General features: G+C 40.0%; 1 protein-coding gene across 3 annotated transcripts in view; it reads left to right on the plus strand.

Moving 5' to 3' along the window:
* The first annotated feature begins 4,926 nt into the window (after positions 1–4,926).
* The window catches only part of GOLGA1 (golgin A1), a 53,232-nt gene continuing 36,892 nt past the window's right edge, over positions 4,927–21,266 (plus strand). For 2 of the 3 annotated variants that reach the window (XM_060101626.1, XM_060101629.1), the window contains exons 1-9: positions 4,927–5,034; positions 5,844–5,963; positions 6,746–7,047; positions 11,971–12,061; positions 14,058–14,132; positions 15,078–15,175; positions 16,589–16,621; positions 19,290–19,418; positions 20,706–20,875. In XM_060101626.1, coding sequence (XP_059957609.1) covers positions 6,913–7,047; positions 11,971–12,061; positions 14,058–14,132; positions 15,078–15,175; positions 16,589–16,621; positions 19,290–19,418; positions 20,706–20,875 — 731 coding nt within the window. In that variant the 5' untranslated portion in view covers positions 4,927–5,034; positions 5,844–5,963; positions 6,746–6,912. The remainder of the gene's footprint in view (positions 5,035–5,843; positions 5,964–6,745; positions 7,048–11,970; positions 12,062–14,057; positions 14,133–15,077; positions 15,176–16,588; positions 16,622–19,289; positions 19,419–20,705; positions 20,876–21,266) is intronic. The other variant, XM_060101627.1, reaches the window with a different exon arrangement.

A 21,266-nucleotide genomic window follows, 5' to 3' on the forward strand; every position in this document is an offset into this window, starting at 1 on the left:
GTTCATAATGTCTGATGTTCGAGTTGTTTTTGTAACCAGATCATTTATTGCAACTGGAGGGTAGCAGAGCAGATGTTATGCTATTTAAAATTCATAGAACTGACTCATGCTTAATGTGGACATTGATTTGAGGAGAGCAGCAGTATTTAGAAGTGTAGTAGATGAGACTGACATTGTGAATATGACCTCTGACTCTCTAACAGTCAGGTTGCAATTAACTAAGAATTGCTTAGAAAACCAAGCCCTCTCTCCCCCTATTCTCCTGCAGTCTTAGACATGGATACTTTATACCTGTTCATGTTGTACCTCCAGTTCTTTCCTGGATACTGTGACCACTTTACCTTAAAAAACAATTTTATTAAGGCAGTTCATCTTCCTCAAACAAGAATTTCCAAACATCATAGTTACACTGTGTCCTAGCTTCACTGAATTTTTGAACAAAGAGATTTATTAAACATGCCTTGTGTTTAAGGAAGGATAATTGACGTGTGAATGGAATCAATCACCTATTGAAGGGAAGGATGTCAGGATGATGTAGGGGGACATGCCCTTAAATGGGTAAAGATAAATGTATTAAGTCAAGTGTAACTAATTTGTTGATGCCATAGAAATATTTCCTTTGGAATTCTGTAGATATAAAATGTTTTCTTAAGCTAAAATTGATATTTTTAACTTAGTTTGGTGTAATACTGACTTTTAAGAAGAATTTCATTTCTGTATAACGTTGTTAGTCACTGACTGAAGCACCAATTCTTAATTTAAAAATATTTTTGTTAATTTGTGTTTTTAAAGGTTATATTTTAAATTATCAAACTATTCTAAGCAGTATGATTTTTTTTTTTTTTTTTTTTTTTTTGCGGTACGCGGGCCTTCCACTGTTGTGGCCTCTCCCGTTGCGGAGCACAGGCTCCGACGCGCAGGCTCAGCGGCCATGGCTCACGGGCCCAGCCGCTCCGCGGCATGTGGAATCTTCCCGGGCCCGGGCACGAACCCGTGTCCCCTGCATCGGCAGGCGGACTCTCAACCACTGCACCACCAGGGAAGCCCAGCAGTATGATTTTTAATAAATATATTCGAACAGTGCTTTCAGAGTTTTTTAGCAGTTTGAGGTATACTAATTCTGCACTCCAGATTCACTTAATTATAAAGCCTGAATTTGGTCATAGAAAAGACTATAAATTGGGAATATTTTCCTATTTTGGTGAGCAATTCCAGTCTACATCCCAAGACAATCATCTTTTTAGGTGTAGTATTGTTTATTGAGACATTGGTAATTTTAGGGTTGAGATTTTTTTACTTTTCTGATAGGCTTATGGAATGAAGATTAATAGAATGAGTGTTTATGTCACTTTTCAGAATGAGATGGGGAATTATAGCTAGCCTTCCTTTAGTTCTGCAGTAAACAATATTTATAATTTTATGTTATATTACTAATATTCTTTTTTTTAATTTATTTTATTTTTGGCTATGTTGGGTCTTCGCTGCACGCGGGCTTTCTCTAGTTGCGGTGAGCGGGGGCTACTCTTTGTCGCGGTGCGCGAGCTTCTCACTGTAGTGGTTTCTCTTGTTGCAGAGCACGGGCTCTAGGCATGCGGGCTTCAGTAGTTGTGGCACATGGGCTCAGTAATTGTGGCTCACGGGCTCTAGAGCACATGCTCAGTAGTTGTGGCACATGGGCTTAGTTGCTCCGCGGCATGTGGGATCTTCCTGGGCCAGGGATCGAACCCGTGTCTCCTCTATTGGCAGGCAGATTGTTAACCACTGCGCCACCAGGGAAGCCCTATATTACTAATATTCTTTTCTCTTTTGAAACTGTCATGAATGTCCACTTATCTGTGATTGAAAATTAAGATTTGTAAACATTACAATTTGACCCATAAGTCTTTTCAAACATCAAATCAGTAAAATGGTTTGATATTTTCAAACATCAAACCATTGTAAAATGTGAAATGATCATATATGATAATACCAAGAGTAAATATTTCCAAACATATAGAAATAAACACTATTTAAATTTAAAAATCTATTCCTACCCTTCTTTGCATGTCACTGACTTTTTTCTAGATTATAGGTATGTGTTGTAATGTATTAAAAATCTGCAGGAAAAATTGCTTCAAATGTTTTAGGGCAATAAGAATTTTTATTTACTATTTCTTGCAGAATGAGTTTTTTAAAAAACTTTTGTTTCTTTTTTATTAAAAAGAACTCTTAATGGTTCAGTAAAATATTTTAGGACTTTGTGTTTGTGGCTTTTTATAGTTATCTGGTTACATCCCTTTCATCACATAGATCATATGACTACTTCTCCAGCTGTTTTTTATTTGTTGTTTTTAATAAACCTTGGAGTCAACAATCAAGAGATATATTTTGGAGGCTTCTTCCTGTCAAAGTAGAAAGGTCTTAGGTAATAGGAAAGGCAGATGCAATGTCCTACCATTTTCATAGTAGAGTTTACAAATGAAGGAATTTATCCAAATAGGTTTATCTTCACTGTGTAGCACCAATAAAAATAGTGGTTTCATTAATCATTGAATGTGATGAAGCAGTTTTAAATCATTTCCTACTTAGCTCTAAAGAATTTTGTCATTTCAGGCCACATTATTATTTTCTCTGAGTAGTTTCCATTGTAAGGTTGAATACCTTTTTCTTTATTCAAGTCATCACTAAAGGTTAAGATAATCAAATAGGAGTTAAAATAAGTTATATTGGGTCTTTTTTCCCTGAAAATAATGGTGAACCTATTGTCTATATTATGGATATTAGGCAGAAATGCACTTGTTTCAATCATAGCAGAAATTACATTTGGAGAATATAATTACTTGATTTCCTAGTGGTGTGAAATACTTTTTAAAAATTGTGCTTGTCTGTAACTGAAATGTTATAGAATTGTAACACTATAAGGATTATAGAAGTATATTTATTAGCTCTCTTTGAGAGGTTGAAGCACAATAATTTTCACGTAACAGTTCTTATCCAAGTGCTGCTAATCTGTCGTGCAAATAATGAAGCTATTTGGTTGCCTATCTAGCTATTCACAAATCACTGTAATCCTTGAAACGTAGTCTTGTTGCTCAGTTGTATTAAATTTTGGGTATTGTGAGTTAATACTTTAGAACAAAATCCATCAATTCAGCTCTGTGAGACAAGAAACCATTTGGATTCACTAGTTTTATACGTGTTCTCAGTAGAATTAAATTTGAAGGGGCTATTTACCACCAATGACTAAGGGGGAAAATTATATTGTCAATATCATTTGACTTGAACAACTGTGGTATTGTAAAAGTCTTATCTGTTGTGTTTCTAAATTGCTTAAGCCATACATACTCTTAAGGATGTTTTCCTATTGTGTTCCTTTTCAGCAGCCTTTTTCTGCTTTGTCTGTTATGGCTAATATGTCATAGATTTTAGAAATTGAGAAGTTATCAAAACATTTTATTTTCTTGATCATCACTTTAAAATCTTGTATGGTATGTGATTTGTCATAAAGGATAGCAGGCCTTTCACTACTTAAGTAAATTAATATCAGAGTAAACACTGTGATTCTGCAGAGCAGATTCAGTAGGCCCTTGTCTTTTCCAATGTTTTCTTCTGTTATATGGTGCCTACCACCTTGAGGGCTCTTAAATAGTAGAGGATGGAGAGTTAAACATTGTTTTGATGTTTATTGAATAACAAGATTACAGAATATTTGATTTTTGTTGTCAGTGTATTGAAGACATTTTTGCATTGATAAATGTTCTCTCTAGGAATGTGATTACATTCATCAGGTGTGAACTCTTGTAAACGAATTTTGTATCTTGAATTCACGTATATATTAAGTGTATCATCGATATAAAAATAAACATTATTTGCTTAAAGTTTTTGCTACTTCTTCAGAATTGTTGACAACATAAGGGCTAAACTGATAGGGTTTGCTTCTTTCAGATAATTCCTCGGTTACTTGAAACAGTCTTGAGGTTGAGGATTTGATGTTATTTAGTTTGTAAATTTCTTCTACGTCCTAGTCTTGGTTTTTTCCCTGCCCTCCTCCTGGTGGGACACACTGAGGGAGAGATTGTTTCAGGGGATGGGGTTGAAGCTACTGGCCCTCGGGCTGGTGTTGGGTCTGGGCAAGAACATGTGCAACTTCAATTTGGAATGTCTGGCTTGGTTGGCATTGAGGAGTCCGGAGACCCGACGTAGGCTATCAATTTGTACTGTAACTTTGTACAAGGCAGTTTTACCTCTCCGGACTTTCTTCATCTGTCAAAAGTTGGAGGCCCATTAGTGGCTAGTGAAATGTGGTGGGCTGCCGCTAGCGTGTGTTTCTAATGAAATGCAATATATCAGACTGCAATATATAATAAGAGTATGATTCCGGAAACTCTTCTTTCAATGACACATTACGTGTCGTACAATGGGTCACAGGCACAAAACTTAAGACACCCATTACGAAGCGCGAGTTCCCAGTACTAACGTGTGGAGCCATAGGTTCCTGCGTGAGGAAGGCGGCAGGGGCTTGCAGGGACAAGGAGGCCGTGTAGGGTGCAGACTGGGATGCAGGGAGAGGAGTGAAAAGTCTGGGTTGGGCCAGCGCAGCCACGGCCTGAGGTTTCCACGCCACAGGCTGGCACCACCGCAGCAATCAGTTCTTTCCCCTTTGCACCAGGCTCCTACCACTTCTCCCGCTCCGCACCGCCCCCTTTAAAAAAAAAAAAAAAAAAGGAAACAAGTGCTTCGGCCACCCAGTCCTACGAGACTTTGGCCGCCTGCTGACGTGGCGGGCCGGCTTCAGGGAGCGCCCCAGCCCCGCGCCCTCCAGCGGTTCCGGCCCAACCGCCACCCCGAAGCTCGCGCCGGCAGCCGAGGAGACGGCGCTCAGGCGCATGCGCACGGTGGGACGGCCCCGCGCGCAGCCACTTCCGGCGCGCTGGTGGAAGTGCGGTTCCGGGTCGCTGCTCTGCCCGCAGGCCGGCTGTGGGGGCTGGTGACGCGGGCCGGCGCTCAAGAGAGGCCCCGGAGGCGGGGCTCTGCCGGCTGCCCAGAGAGCGGCAGGTGCGCGGGCGGGGACCGGAGACACGAGCAGGCCCCTCTTTCTCCCGGTGGTCTCGGAGTGCGCCCAAAGAGGCCCCGACTGGGTTGCCCAAGACCCAAGGCGGGGGGCAGTACCGGGGTGCAGAAAGGACGAGGGTGGGGGCAGAGGCGGGCTCCCCGGCCTGGGAACCTGAAGCCTGGGGTTCCGGAATTTCCCCCCACTGCGCGACTTTGGACCAGTCACTCTTCCTCTCTGGGTCTCGGTTTCCCTGCTGTCAAATGGGAGACACATTGGTCCTTCCCTTCTTTGACAGTCCACGCACGGGCGGGTCTGGAAGGAGACTGAGTGGGATCCAAACTACCGTGGCAGGTGGCTGGCCCCCGGGCATTAGAAAGCTGTCTTTTACCCAACTTAGCCATCCTTTTTCTCAGCGACTTTCTTAGTGCGAGTCAAGGCTCTGGGGTCTGGCCGGGTAAACGGTGTGACTGTCAGAATCAACTGAAATAAATACTGGCCCTGGGAAACCTTAATCTCGTTAAAGTTGTTTTGCTCACTGCTCCTCCCAAGGCGAAGTGAGTTTAGCCACTTACTACAATGAGAGATTCTGTTCTTTGTGCCTTTAAGTGAAGCTCTTAGGCAAATCACAGATGCAAAGACCAGGGTGAGGGAGGGGAGACCCCTGAGGACTGTGGTAGCGACAGATTTTCTCTACCCCTCACCTTAGTCCTTCCTCCCTCCTCTTCCACTCCCCCCGCCCCGACCCCCGCAACATTTTGGCCTTACACTTGAGAGGAAATATTCAATGCATTTTATTTTTGTCTTCATGCAGGACAGAAAGCTTTGACCTCCAAGCTGTTTTAAATCTAGTAGATAAGCCAGGTGAGTAGGTGGTTTACAGAAATTGAAGAAATGGAAGAATTGTACAGACTTAAATGGATGCTCTGAAGTGGTAAGAAGTCATTTGTACATCTTAGAGCGGAGCTTAGTTATCCTCCACAAAATATCAAAAGTTAAGTTTGGACCCAGAATGTAAATGTTTCATGCACGTTAGGAGGGAAAGATGTTTGAATATCGTGTAAAACATTGTGAAAAAAGAAATTGACTTGAGGTAATTTTAGTCACTCTTAAAAAAGAGAACCACACAGCATTTCCAGGAAACATTTAAGGATACCTGATACGTATACAATACAGTTGGCTGGCTTGCCTGTTTTTTTAGGATAAAAGTTGTCAACATTTTCTAGTGAACAGCTGATTCCAAACCATCTTGGAACATTAGAACATTATACCTTCTCTCTGTATTGAGTTACATGTTTTTGTCTAAACTGTAGTTGAACTTAATATTATTAGGGGAAGGATTCAGAAGCATTATGTTAGTGCTTGCCGTGGGAAATTTTACTTGATGTGTTACATGCCACAGCCAATGTGGTGTAATTAAAAAAAAAAAAAAAAAAAGAGTAAGGACTTGTGAGTCAGAGTCCTGGGTTCAAATGCCAGCACTGCATTTAGCCACACAATCTTTGGCAGATTACTTCACCTCCTTGAGACTGGATTTCCTTATCTGTACATACATCTGTAGCACCTGAGTGCTTTTCAAATGTTTCGTAATTGTGTTCTAGTAAGTGTGCATGTAAACTTACGAAACTTAATCTTGAAACCTGAAGCTTAACAAAACAACCCAGATGTGAAATCTCTCTGTGTTTAACTTAGAGCGCTCTTTTATCTGATTTATAGATACGCTATTGCCACAAGCCTTTGGCCCACATTTCAGTGGGAATGCAGTTAGTTTGGATATCTGGAACTTTTTAGGCACCTGTCTCCGAATTCCTGGTTGCTGGCCTAACGACTGTTGTAGGGGGTTCAAGACCTGGCCATCAGTGCAAGGATAGCCACACAGCAAAATGTTTGCAAAACTAAAGAAGAAAATTGCAGAAGAGACTGCTGTCGCTCAGAGGTCAGGAGGTGCTACTAGGATCCCACGATCAGTGAGCAAGGAATCGGTTGCCTCCATGGGAGCTGACTCAGGAGATGACTTTGTAAGTATCTTCTCTAGTTTTTAATGTTTGGTATAGCCTCACTGTATTTTTAAAATAATATTTCACGGAATCTTTGCAATAAATATTTTCTTTTTTTATTATTATTTTTAATAGCCTTTATATATATATATATATATATTTTTTTTTTTTTTTTAGATATTTATGTATTTATTTGGCTGCTCTGAGTCTTAGTTGCGGCCCTCGGGATCTTTGTTGCGGCACGCGGGATCTTTAGTTGCAGCATGCAGGATCTTGAGTTGCAGCATGTGAACTCTCAGTTGCAGCATGTGGAATCTATTTCCCTGACTAGGGATCAAACCTGGGCCCCCTGCATTGGGAGCACGGAGTCTTTGGCCACTGGACCACCAGGGAAGTCCCTCCAATAAGTATTTTCTTTTAAAATTACAAGATTATTTGTAGTTTATATCTGATTCTTCTTGCTCTGAGGTGCTTTTCTATTTTTTTTTTTTCTTATTTTTCATGGGTCCCTTTGCATATTCTCTACATTGTCCTCTTGTACTCTTTTTCCATGCACCTTGTGCATCTCCTTTTACATTTCATTTCTCAAAATACTTTGGCTTGTTGTGTCTGCACATATATACACTCTAAGTCATTGTTGCTTAGCGAGGTCTGTGAGTTTGGTGTGGAATTAGCCAGGGAATTAGCACTATTTTAGTGGGAAAATTGATGAAAAGATTGCACTGATGGCTGCATTGTGTCCCTTATTTGTAAAATACCTTTGTAGCTGGAAAGATTTGAGCATGCTGCTGTGTTAGGTAAGTGTCATGCCTTAGGATTAAAATCGGGTCGGTGGCATATGACAGGATCCTCTTAAAGTTAGGTAACTTAAAAGAAGTTATTTATAATGCTTGATATATGTAAAAGAATGTAGGTAATGTAAGTGTAAAGTATAAGGCATAAAAATATAATGAACGCTTGTTAAATCTGTCACCTATACAGAGAACTAGAACATTATCGGTACCGTCAAAGCCACTTGTTTGCTCCTTCTTGGTTCCCTTCCCTTTCCGCCCCTTCAGGTAACCTGTCCAAAAGTTTGTGTATATCGGGGCCTCCCTGGTGGCGCAAGTGGTTGAGAGTCCGCCTGCCGATGCAGGGGATGCGGGTTCGTGACCCGGTCTGGGAGGATCCCGTATGCCGCGGAGTGGCTGGGCCCGTGAGCCATGGCCGCTGAGCCTGCGCGTCCGGAGCCTGTGCTCCGCAACGGGGGAGGCCACAACAGTGAGAGGCCCGCATACCGCAAAAAAAAAAAAAAAAAAAAAAAAGTTTGTGTATATCAATCCTTTGCTTTTTAAAATATCCTACCAGGTACATATATATTCATAAACAATCTGTTGTTTAATGTTGCTTATTTTCAAACTTTATAAAAATGGTACACTATAGGTGATTCATTTATTTTTACTGCTGTATAAGATTCCAGCATTTGAAAAGGCCACAATTTATCTCTGTCTTCTACTAGTGATAGATACTTGAGTTGTTTCCATGGTCAGATGAGTCGACCTCCTCCTTTCTTATACTACCTGTTCAGGTCAGATTACGTGGCAGAAGCTATTAGGTTATTGGGGTGGAACAATAGATGACCAGATCTAAATTATCATTGGCTCCTGTATTTAACAGGAGATATAAATGCACGTTTGATCACCAGGCTGAAGGACATAGTTTTATTGCTGAGTTCTGTGGCAGAAGTACTTGCTTTGCCTTCACTCTGACTTGCTAAATGAAGTCTCTGATCTTGAATGTGTTCCAGATATGGAGATTGGCCTGAATTCAGGAAATACTTTGCTGTGTGACTTCTACAGTTATCTGTTTGAACTTATTTATGTATACATTCCGATCTTCACTCCCTATCTCCAGACCTTTATATCCCATTGCATATATTTCTCCAACCAGGTGCCTTTCCTCTGGTATCTCAAATTCTTAACATGAACAAAACTGAATTTATTAACTCCATGTCCACATGTGCACCTTCGTCCCCCAAGTCATCAGCAAGAAACCTTGGAGACATTTTAGACTCTTTGCTTCTTCACTTCTTGGTGTCCAATTAGTCAGCAAGTATTTTGGCTTCCATCTCCTGACTCAAACTTACCCTTTGTACTCCATTTACTAGTAGTACATTTTACTTCCATTTTATTTCAGGCTGTCTTTCTTCCGTGGACAAATGTGGTAGCCTATCTGGGCCCCCTGGCTCCAGTAACTCCCCAGAGCAGACCTGTTCGTGTCTGTCCAATGCTTAAAACTCCTCAGTGGCTTCCCCATCATCTGCAGGAAGAAGTGCAAAGTCATTATTATAGTATAATGGTAAACCTCTGTGGTCTTGTCACAGCTAACCCATCCTACCTTTATCTCATTCTACTTCCCTATACCCTGTGCTCCAGCCATATTGAACTTAATGTACTTTATGGAATGGACAACTTTCCATCATACCTACAAATGTTTGCATATTCTGTCTCCTCTCTCTGGAATTTCTCCTGTGTCCTCCTCTCACTTCTGAATTCCTCTGACATACTTTTGTGCATCCTTCAACACCTGGCTCACGTGTTACTTCCAGGAAGCCCCCCTTGACCTGACCTGCCCATCTCACCGCCTCTACTCTTTATCCCTACTGGCTGAATTTGGCACCTTGTCTCCTAGATCCTCTGTAATATCACCTGTTACGCTGCATTGTTGTTGATGATTTGCTTGGTTGTCTCTCCCACTAAACCGGGAGCTTCATGAGAGGGAGTAGAGTAACAGTTAGGGCCTCAGGCCAGGTTCTGGAGGTAGACCTGCATTCGATTCCTCTTTCCTCGTTATTGTGTGACCTTGGGCAAATTTTTTGTCACTTTTCTATGCCTTAATTTCCACCTCTGTAAAATGGAGATAGGAACTATACCTGTCTTTATTAAAGTATGTGTGTTGGGGCAGGGCGGGCAGGCAAGGTTCTCCCCTAGGTTCGATTATTCATTAGAAGAACTCACAGGACTCAGCATATAGTTTTACTCACTGCTATCATTTATCACAGTAAAAACATTTACCACAAAGCAAAATTAGCAAAGGGAAAAGGTGCATGAACAAAGTCTGGAGGAAACCAGGCACAGGCTTCCAAGAGTCCTCTCCCACTGGAGTTGCATAGGGCACAATTCTTTCCCTCAGCAAGGAATTGTGACAACACAGGATAAAATGTTGTCTATCAAGGAAGCTCATTAGAGACTCAGTGCCCAGGAATTTTACTGGAGGCTAGTCATATAGGCACCCTCCGCCTAGCATTTACCAAAATTCCAGACTCCCAGAACAAAAACAGGTGTTCAGCATAAACCATATTTTTGGCACAGTTAGTTTAGGTACAGTGAGCCATTCTTATCAGGAATGGTGAGAACCCTTGTAAAATCTAAGTTTCCACAGGCCAGCCAAGGGCTCGCCTTACAAACAGGCCTTGCCAAGGATAGCAGTCTCAGGCCTGGGATGTTAACTCTTTTCTGCATAGTATATAAAACACTTAGTATAGTGCCTGGCTCTTAATAAGCACTTCGTAATTCGTAGTTGCGGCAGCTGCTGCTGTTTTAGATCGGGACTCCCGTTTCACCACTGTTCCCAGTGCTTAGCACAGTGCTAAGAATAGATGGCTCACTGACAGTAATATTCATAACTTATACTACTAACAGATGACACTTATTAAAGCTAGTTATGCACCAGGCTGTGTTTTCAAGACCAGACAAGTATTGATTTACTTAATCCTCATCACAGCTTTGTGACGTAGATTATGTTTGTTACATTTTACATGTGACGAAACCAGTGCACAGAGAAGTTAAGTAATTGGTCCAAGTTCTTGTAGTTTGTAAGTGGTGAAGATGGGACTTTAACCTGGGCCTTCCGCCTCCTGAGACTCCCTTTTAACTGTACCCTCCATAATGGACGAGTAAGTGGCTCAGTGGGTAAATGAATATTTAAAGTGAGTTGTTCAACCACCTTTAAATACATTTTGGCAGTAAATGGGGAAGACTGAAGACTGGATATTAGATACTATTATTTTTAATTTTGTTAGGTATAATAATGGTATTGTGGCTATAAAGGAAAATGTCCTTATATTTTAGAAATGTTTATCAAAATATTTAGGATGAAATGTCAATGTCTGCTATTTAAAGTACTATAGTACAATAAAAATTGATGAAGCAAATATGGGAAAAATCAGCAGTTGTTAAAGTAGAGAGAGAATGTTCATTAAACCACCCTCCTTACTCTTCTGTATTTTTAAAATTTTATAATCAAAAGTAGAAAGATAAAGTGATTTATTTATTAGCAGTAGTAAGCAGTGCCCAAAGTAGTAGTAGTGCACATGTTTTAAGATAATCTAAATTATTGGGAAATTTTGATGTCTCATTAATGCAGTGATTTACTGAATGTATATTATCTGCTAAAGTTTTTGATGCATTTTAGAGCTATAGATTGATGCCCCTTTGTTTTATAGATGAAGATACTGAAACTTTATCAATGTCAGTGATAGATTCTTCATCACAGACCAACCAGCCTTTGATCCCTTGCTAAAGAACCTTCTTCCCTTTACCTCAGGATTTTACCTTTGGAAAAATAAAGTGATTTACTTTTTTATCTGAAAATATATTTTTTTGTATTATGTACTTGGTGTAATATGATCATAATGGATTTGTTTACCACTGTGTATTCCAATAGTGTGTGTGCGCGCACACACACACACACACACGCACAATTTATCTGTTTTGCATCTTGTATCTCCTCATGTTATAGATGGAGGTAGTGTTGCTTCTACTTTATAGTTAGAGAAACTTTTCAGTTATCACTTAAAGTGTAACCAAACCTAAAATTAGAGTTGTTGCTTTCTGATTGAATATTGTGGTCTCATGCTGCTAAAAACCCAGGTATGAATACAACCTCTTATATCTGTCTCAACAGGCGTCTGATGGAAGCAGCTCCAGAGAAGATCTTTCATCCCAGCTTTTGAGAAGGAATGAACAGATACGGAAATTAGAGGCCAGGCTTTCTGGTATGTCTAAGAACTCATAAGAAGCAAACAAAGGAAACTTGCCTTGCCTGACCCTCTTGGCCTATAAAAAAGCCAAACAGCATAACCTTACAGTTATTTTGACATATTTTGATATTCTCAGTCAAAAAGGAGCAACTTGTACCCCCTTTAATCCCTTCTTTTGTTAGTGTACTGAATAGTGTAAATTCAAAACTGAGTTTTAAAGTTAAAAAAAAAAAAAACTTAGGTTTTTCTGCTCCTGAGATTTCTAGCCGTGGATATAAAAGGTATTAAAAGTATATGTAGATTTAACTATCTTTCACCCATTAGCCTAGCTTGCTTTCAGGTGGAGAGGGTTAGGAGATAGCATTTTTAGGGAATGGCCAACAAATGTTGGATTCTTCAGCACCAGACAGGGTTTGGTGCTACATTGCCACTTGCTACAGATACATATCACCTGTGTAATGTCATTCTGGGTCTCTGGGCTACTTTTCAATGGTATTTCTAACTTCAACACCTGTATAGAAGCTATAACTCTCATTATGTCTTTTATGTGCAGTTTACGATTTACACAACTCCTATTATATTCTTTGCCTGAGCAGGGCATATTTGTGATAGAGTTGTGAGTTCTTATTTGGGTTTCTGCCAGTAGATACATTTTGAAAGCTTCAGCCTGTGAAGTGGTAAATGGCTTCTGTGTTTGTTTTTGTCCTTTGGCCTTATGCCCGTTTTACTGTAATGAAAGCAACAGACTACAAAATTCACCAAGTTGTATGTGAAATATTTGTGTTTGTGTAGTTATCAAAGGTACATAGTATAACTCACAGCTCCTAGATAGCCCATTATCTCATTTTGTTCTCACTCTAGCCTAACAAGACTTAGTGACATTAAGGTCACAGAGGTAGTAGGTGGTAGGGCTGGGATCCAAACCACTACAGTCTGCTTTAAACTCAATTGTTATTATCCTGTTACCCCTACCCGTAAGTAATACCAGTAACAGAGGTGAAGTAACTTTATATTTATTCAGTGTTGGGGAGAAAGCTCTAAGGTAATATGGATCTTCCCAAAACAGTTTGGGCTTGACTGATGTTAGAGGAGGGACAGGGAAGAGGACTAACATTTATTAAGCCCACTTATGTCCTGGGCATTTACCTACAGGCTCAGTATGAATAATAACAACAACCACAGTATCAGCTACCCTTTATTGAGCATTGTGTGCAACGTGCTTAAAGCACTTAGTTTGTTTTATAACTAAGGCATATAGAACATTTAGTTTATTATCTAATACATCCTTTGAGGTAGATAAATTAATATCATCATTTCATAAACGAAGAAACTAATACTTAGGATCAATAATTTGCTTAAGGTCTCTCAGCTAAGGACTGACAGAGTTGGGATTTGAACTAAAGCCTGTCTACTTTTCCACTATACCATACTATCTTCTTTGGCTACCAAGGTAATTAATTCTGACTTTCACCTTTAATATGTCATAGGCAGCTCAGTTCTGTGTAGAAAGGAAGCTGACTTTTCTAGAGAATTAAGTACTTTTATTGCAAAGGCAATACTGTGGTAAGATGTTTGCTATTGCCCTAACCACTGTCACTCAGTTGTATGGACTGTAAGTGAGCTGTTCAGTGAATTCGCTTTGATCTATCCTACTGCTAAGACTGGAAAGGAAGGTGAAAACTGAGATTTGAAATTAAGTAATGAGATAATAGTGGTTTTCATGGCAGGGCATTTCTGATGACCAGACCAGGCCCAGTTCTCGTTCTCTCTCAAGGCTAAACAAATCTGCCTGTTTGTATTCACCATTTACACTGTGGGTAGTGTGTACTATACCTGTTTGCCTGTGTTGTTCATTGTTAATGGGAAGCTGTCTGCCCAGCTTTCCTTAACAGGAATGGTTTTCAGGTTGAGAAAATCATCATCATTTTCATTCATTTTTTTTTTTGTTTAATTAACTTCCTTTCCTGATGTTTGTCCATTCCTGGTATGTGCGTCACCCTCCTCACCCAAGACTATGCTGAACAGGTCCGAAACTTGCAGAAGATAAAAGAGAAGCTTGAAATTGCATTAGAAAAACACCAGGATTGTACGTATTTTTTTTCCTGCTTTTTTCAATCTTTTCAGGGTTTAGTTTTTTGAAATGAAACAATAGCGTATGGTTAAGTTTGTCCTTCATCATAGCCCAGATCTTTATTTTATAAGTAGTGTACTTCTTAATCAAGTTGATACAACATTTATCTGATAGTTATAAGCATACAATTCATCCTTATGTTGCTTTATGGGCATGCTTCTTAGGAGAAGTTTATTATGTATCTCATCCAGTTGACTGGTTTATTGGCTGCCCTTAGTTTTTAGTAAAATCAAGTGCCTGGTCCTTGGGCCTACATTAAGAAACTTTGGTTCTAGCCATAGCTTCATTGCTGCTTTGTTCAATAACTGGGGAAAATCTCTATCTGTCATCACTCGTCTAACAATAGAACATACATTTTGTTTAGTTTACCCTAAATCATATGTTCTCCTTTGGGTTCAATCCAAGAAAGATGCTAACAGAATTAGAAAGTTATTTTTTGTTGATATAATATATACTAAAAAAATTTTTTTAAGGAAAATAAAGTGGAAGAAAGGGTTTTTTTGTTTTGCTTTGTTTTGACTTTTTGTTTTAATTCTGATAAAGTAGTAGTAGCCATCACTTAGCAATAGCATTGGTGTTTTCTGGCAACCTACCTAACTCAGTGTTCTATCACTGTATCATTTAAAAAGTTACCCTTTGGCATCTTCCTAAATGTATATACTTGACTATAACAAAAAACTAAGAACAATTGGAAACAAGCTAAAACAAAACTGTGGTCTATTACTAAGGGCAAAAGATTCTGGGAAAGTCAAGATGGGTCAGGTTTTTCCCAGTCTCATAATCCACATAGTGACCTTGGCCTTTTTTGTTAGGTGATAGTTGTAAAGTAATCACATGGGCTATTTGACATGCTGTTTCTGAAATATCTCCATATCTCAAATAGAGCCTCTTTGTTAACAGCTTCCTTGCGGAAATTTCAAGAGCAGAATGAGACATTCCAAGCCAACAGAGCCAAAATGGCAGAAGGACTGGCTTTGGCATTAGCCAGAAAGGACCAGGTATTTTATATGTGGCACTGCCCAAGGCTGGTGGAAAGATTTCACTTAGTGACATGATTTCAAAAATCATGCCATAAACCTGGTAGAAGATATTTACAACACAGGAGAAAAGGAGTGCTATATAAGTTCTTTGAGATTTCATTTGGCCTTAGGGTGGGAAATTATTAAGGAACTTTACAGTTATAATCATGAAATGTGTCCATAATGTGAGAGTATCATTTTCCAAACTGTATAACTTTGTAAAATGGAGAGGAAAGTAGTGTGTTCGTAATCTGGTGGTGAGCCCCAAGATAAGGAAAAAGGTCTCTGCCCTCCAAAAACCTGTCTGAAAGCCTAGTCCCAAAACACTTGCCTTTATAGTGGAGAAGATGCTATCAAGCTAGTGATCATCCATGGAGTACATAGTTCTTACAACCTCTGTCCCAAGTTTCTTCATCCCCAGCCAACTAGACTGAGAGGAACTTCTGTAATCTCAGTAGAACCATCCATTGAAAGATGCTGAACGAATGACAATAAGAAACTAATACTTTTACTGGCTGTTACAATAATTATAAAGTATATTTTGTTCAATGGCATTTTAAGTTTAAGATAAGCATCAAAATACTGTAATGATAGTTCTGATTTATTAAGACAGGGTCAATTTATTATATTACATTTCATTTTAAGAAAATACATTATTTCATCTGCAGTCGGTGGGGTGGTTGGTTGACTTGTTTTACAGTGTGTATTAGTCATGTCAGACATTTACTAGCCAGAAAAAAAAATCATTCACCAATAATTAGTGAATAACTGTGATATGAATGTATATAAATGAAGAGATAATCTAAAATTGGTGGACTCTGATTGTAGGCAGTTGGGATATAGCCTTTTGTACCTACCAGTGGTTATTTTTTCCCCTCTTCTGTGATTGGTGAATAAGGGGCATAATCCCTTCTCCTTTAACTTTTATCAGATGGCATAAAAGATATTGGTAAAGTGAAAATGAGAAGGAAAATAATGATTGGGGGCTGCTGAAGACAACCCCTGCCCCCCGCCTGTTTCTCAGTAAATTAATTTTTATATAGCAGTTGTGGAATTACCAACACAGCTGGTCCCAGGTACCCACTCCCAAGAAATAATAATAGTACTCCTAGAAAAACACTCAGGAATAAGCTGAAAACTGCATCAGAACATCAGATGCAGCCTTGCTTGGGTGCTCTGCTTGGTAAAAATTTGCAGGCTTATATATGTGCTTTAGAATTTTATATAAAGTTCATTTTCTTTTCCTTTTAGGACTCTTGGCTTTCTTTATATTTGCTGTTTTGTTTGGTTGATTGGTTGCTTTGGGTGGAGAGGGTTATTTTGTTTTCTTAAGATCTTGATATTATTGATACTCTTCCCTGGAAACTGTACTTTTTTACTGTTTTGTTTTAGGAATGGTCAGAAAAAATGGATCAGCTTGAAAAGGTTAGTTCATCTTTGTTTTTTTCTCATTGTGAATGTTGGCCTCTTCTCTGGGGCTTGGAAAATGCTTTCTCCAGTACCTAGTACACTGATGGCTATACCACCTCTTGGAAACAGGGCACTGGGTGATTAGACACTGACTTAGAAAGCTCATGTCTTCCTTTTTTTTGCTGGGTGTACTGGATATCTTTTGTTTGCCCCTCCAGATACACTCTCCACCCCCTCTCCTACCTTTCCCTGTGTATCTGAAGGCTGATAGGGAATGCATCATCAGGGCTCCATTGCCCTCTGGCTTCTAATTAAGTGTGCCAGTGGGGAACACTAAAAGAACTATGTGTGGAAGAGTGTGGTCGGGAAGTTTATTCCCTCAGCCATCTCCATGCGAGATCCCTTCAGTTTGGTTGCATCCTATGGCCAAAGGTCACAGCTTCAGCTGGACCTTTGGTTCACCCTCTGATAGAGTTTCTCTTTCTGTGTTTCTTGTAACCTGTTTATCCCTTTGCCCCTTTATTCCCAACTGTTACTAGCACATCATCTCTTTTGGGTTTTCTTACCCCACCCACAGCTTTGAAAAGTCCCTTTATTAGACTGTCTGCAGAATATCTACTTTGAGTCTGTTTCTTGCTGGGGCTCTGATTGACACAATGGTAACATTAGGAATACTTTTTGAGGATGCAGTGGGGAAGGAGGGCATTTCTGAAGGCTCAGCATTGAGTAGATAAGAGAACCTCTTAGCTAGACACAGATGAGGAGAATTGATTATTCCAGCACCATAGCTTGTGTAACACTGTGTAGGTGCCTTATGTAATGTATTCCTGGCTCCCAGACATGAACAGGAAGATGAAATTTCACACCTACAATTAGAAACACATTTTAACTTAAAATAATCAATAGTCAATTTGCTCAGCCCACATTATGTGCTGCTTCCTAATTCATTCCTTGTTTTCATTGAGTACTCCTAAGTTACTCTTTATGGTAGAAAATTATTTCTTTTCTTTTTCTTTTTTTTTTTTTTTTGCCGCACCATATGGCATGCAGGATCTTAGTTCCCCAACCAGGGATCGAACCTGTGCCCCCTGCATTGGGAGCACAGAGTCCTAACCGCTGGACCACCAGGGAAGTCCAGAAAATTATTTCTTAGATTGATATATTCAGTTGTAAAATATATTTACTGTTAATTTTATTAAACAGATGAGTTTTATTATTGCTCCATTCTTGGGATGAAACACCAAGTTAAACCAGCGATTTTCTTTGTGTGTTCTGTAGAAATCTGATTACCCAAGCTATCAGAATGCCTTAACATATTTACGTAAGGAAAGAATTACAGAAAAGTCAAGCTATGTCCCAAAGAAACTTGTGCTTAAAAAATATACATCTAGGGCTTCCCTGGTGGCGCAGTGGTTGAGAGTCCGCCTGCCAATGCAGGAGACATGGGTTCGTGCCCCGGTCTGGGAGGATCCCACATGCCGCGGAGCGGCTGGGCCCGTGAGCCATGGCTGCTGAGCCTGTGCGTCCGGAGCCTGTGCTCCGCAACGGGAGAGGCCACAACAGTGAGAGGCCCATGTACAGAGAAAAAAAAAAAAAAAAAAAAAAAAAAAAAATATATATATATATATATATATATATATATATATATAAACATGGAGTTAATTATGGTCTTCTTAAATATGAAGGTATGGGTTAGGTTAAAGTTTTCTTGTCTTGAAAGAAACTCTTAAGATTGTAGCAGTTGAATTCTCATTGGACTATTTTTTCATCTTTTAAAATTACGGTAAAGGGGGAATCCATATAGGACTGAACGAAATAAAATCTACTTCAGTTCACTAAGATCTTTTCTCTCCTTCCCCCCGCCCTACCGCAGGAGAGGTTGGGAAATATTTTAGACCAGGAAAGAGTAATGAGGCATCTATGTAGGTCTTATAAGCCACTGTGATTTTTGGAAGTGTTATTTTTAGACTGTTTCAATTTCTTTTTTTTAATTTAATTTAATTTTTTTATACAGCAAGTTCTTTTTTTAATTTTTTTAATTTATTTTTTATACAGCAGGTCCTTATTAGTTATCCATTTTAGACATATTAGTGTATATATGTCAATCCCAATCTCCCAGTCCCACCACCCCTCCCCCCCATTTTAATTTCTTTTTAATCAAGAATTGGAAACTGCAACAACAGGGTTTGTCCTGAAGAGAATCCATCTCGGGAAGCTATTATTTAGTAAATTGTAACCTCCTGACACCAGTCATGTCTAATTTTTGTTGACTTGCTATCTGAACTTACTAACCAAAATTAGTTCTACTTAAATGCATCTAATTTTTTAAGAGCATTCAGTCTTGTTCCAGTTATTCATGTTATTCAGCCAGTTCAGTGTGTCATTGAGATAGACATGTAAAATGGATATCTGGAATTGCTAATCAAACTTAAGCACTTTTCAAGTGTTAAGTAATTGTTGCTCTTGTTCCCCTTTTCACAACTATCATTTAAAACATATTTATTTCTAACTTAAAGGATTTATAGATAATTTTGTAAATAATTACCGTAAAGCTTCCCATTATCAATGTATTATTGCTACTGACAAGAAATTGTCTTCAGATTTTCCTTTATTAAGAATTCTGCTTATATAATACGGATTTCTAATGTCCTAGTTACCTGAGCTGATATCTTCTTTTGCATAGGATAAAAGGTTTCTGACAGCTCAGTTACAGGAAATGAAGAACCAGAGTTTGAATCTTTTCCAAAGGAGAGATGAAATGGATGAATTAGAGGGGTTCCAGCAGCAGGAACTAAGTAAAGTAAAGCACATGGTACGTGTTTTTGTTTTAGAAGCTAAATCCTGAATAGATGATTAGTTACTCTGATTTTGCTAGTCATCACTCTCTAACTGCTGATAAGCATACCTTAGTTGTCTTTGATATTAATCATATTTGTATGTTTTTCAGTTTGTTAAAGTGGAAAAATTCTGTTTGAAATGTATTTCCTTTTTCTTTTTGAACTACTGGGCATATGAGACCCCTTCTAAGCTCACAAAAGTGTTATGAAAGCCTGCCTTATTGGTCCAGATTTTTTGTAATTAATTAATTAATTAATTAATTGATTAATTTTTGGCTGCACTGGATTTTCGTTGCTGCGTGCGGGCTTTCTCTAGTTGCGGCGAGCGGGGGCTACTCTTTTTTTTGGTGGTACACGGGCCTCTCACTGCTGTGTCCTCTCCTGTTGTGGAGCACAGGCTCCGGACGCGCAGGCTCAGCGGCCATGGCTCATGGGCCCAGCCACTCCACGGCATGTGGGATCTTCCCAGACTGGGGCACTAACCCATGTCCCCTGCATTGGCAGGCGGACTCTCGACCACTGCACCACCAGGGAAACCCGGGGCCTACTCTTCGTTGTGGTGCACGGACTTCTCATTGTGGTGGCTTCTCTTGTTGCAGAGCATGGGCTCTAGGTGTGCGGGCTTCAGTAGTTGTGGCTCTCAGGCTCTAGAGCGCAGGCTCAGTAGTTGTGGCACATGGGCTTAGTTGCTCCGCAGCATGTGGGATCTTCCCAGACCAGGGATCGAACCCCTGTCCCTGCACTGGCAGGTGGATTCTTCTTAACCACTGCACCACCAGGGAGGTCCCAGATTTTATTTTTAATTTATTTATTTTATTTTTATTATTTTTGGCTGCGTTGGGTCTTATTTGCGGCACGCGGGATCTTCATTGTGACATGTGGGCTTCTCTCTAGTTGTGGTGCACGGGCTCCAAATCGCACTGGCTCTTCACTGCAACATGCAGGGTTCTCTCTAGTTGTGGCACGTGGGCTCCAGGGCACATGGACTCTGTAGTTGTGGCGTGCAGGCTCCAGAGCGCATGGGCTCTGTAGTTTGCAGCACGCGGGCTCTCTAGTTGAGATGCGCAGGCTCAGTAGTTGGGGCATGTGGGCTTAGTTGCCCCATGGCCTGTGGGATCTTCCCTGACCAGGGATCGAACCATGTCCCCTGCATTGGAAGGCAGATTCTTAACCACTGGACCATCAGGGAAGTCCTTGTCTGGATTTTTTTACAAGTGTATTTCTTAGTAGTGATCCAGTGAAACTTTCTATCTTTGTATCAGCTTTTAAAAAAAGAAGAAAGTTTGGGGAAAATGGAGCAAGAATTGGAAGCACGTACCAGAGAACTTAGTCGCACCCAGGAGGAGTTGATGATCTCCAACCAGATGTCAGCAGACTTAAGCCAGAAGATAGAAGAACTTCAGAGAAACTACTCAACGCTGGAAGAGCAGAGGTTCTTGCTTGGTCTGTGGGGCACATGGGTAGCGGTGTTAGTGTAGCTCTGGTTACAGCCAACCTGTCTTTCCCCATTGCTCACTGTAGCACTTTCTGATCTTAATTCTGGCAAAGTCTTCTGGACTTATCCTTACCTGCCTAGGGCTTTAAGACCCCCCTACCTCCTCCAAACCCTCATTCCCCTTCACCTGCCTAGGCTCAGACACTCCAACGCTGCCGAGCAATTTAGTATGTTTTAGAGTTGCTAAGCTATTGAATAGCCAAAGGTAGATCAGGATTTCTTGCCTAAACCTGAGTGGAATTTTTCTCTTGGGACTTCTGCTTCAGAGAGAGTGAAGGAGTCTTTTCCACTGATAATCTTCACAAGGCTAATGTTTGCAGCCCTGACA

This window comes from Mesoplodon densirostris, chromosome 6 (assembly GCF_025265405.1).
Source record: "Mesoplodon densirostris isolate mMesDen1 chromosome 6, mMesDen1 primary haplotype, whole genome shotgun sequence".
NCBI lineage: Eukaryota > Metazoa > Chordata > Mammalia > Artiodactyla > Ziphiidae > Mesoplodon > Mesoplodon densirostris.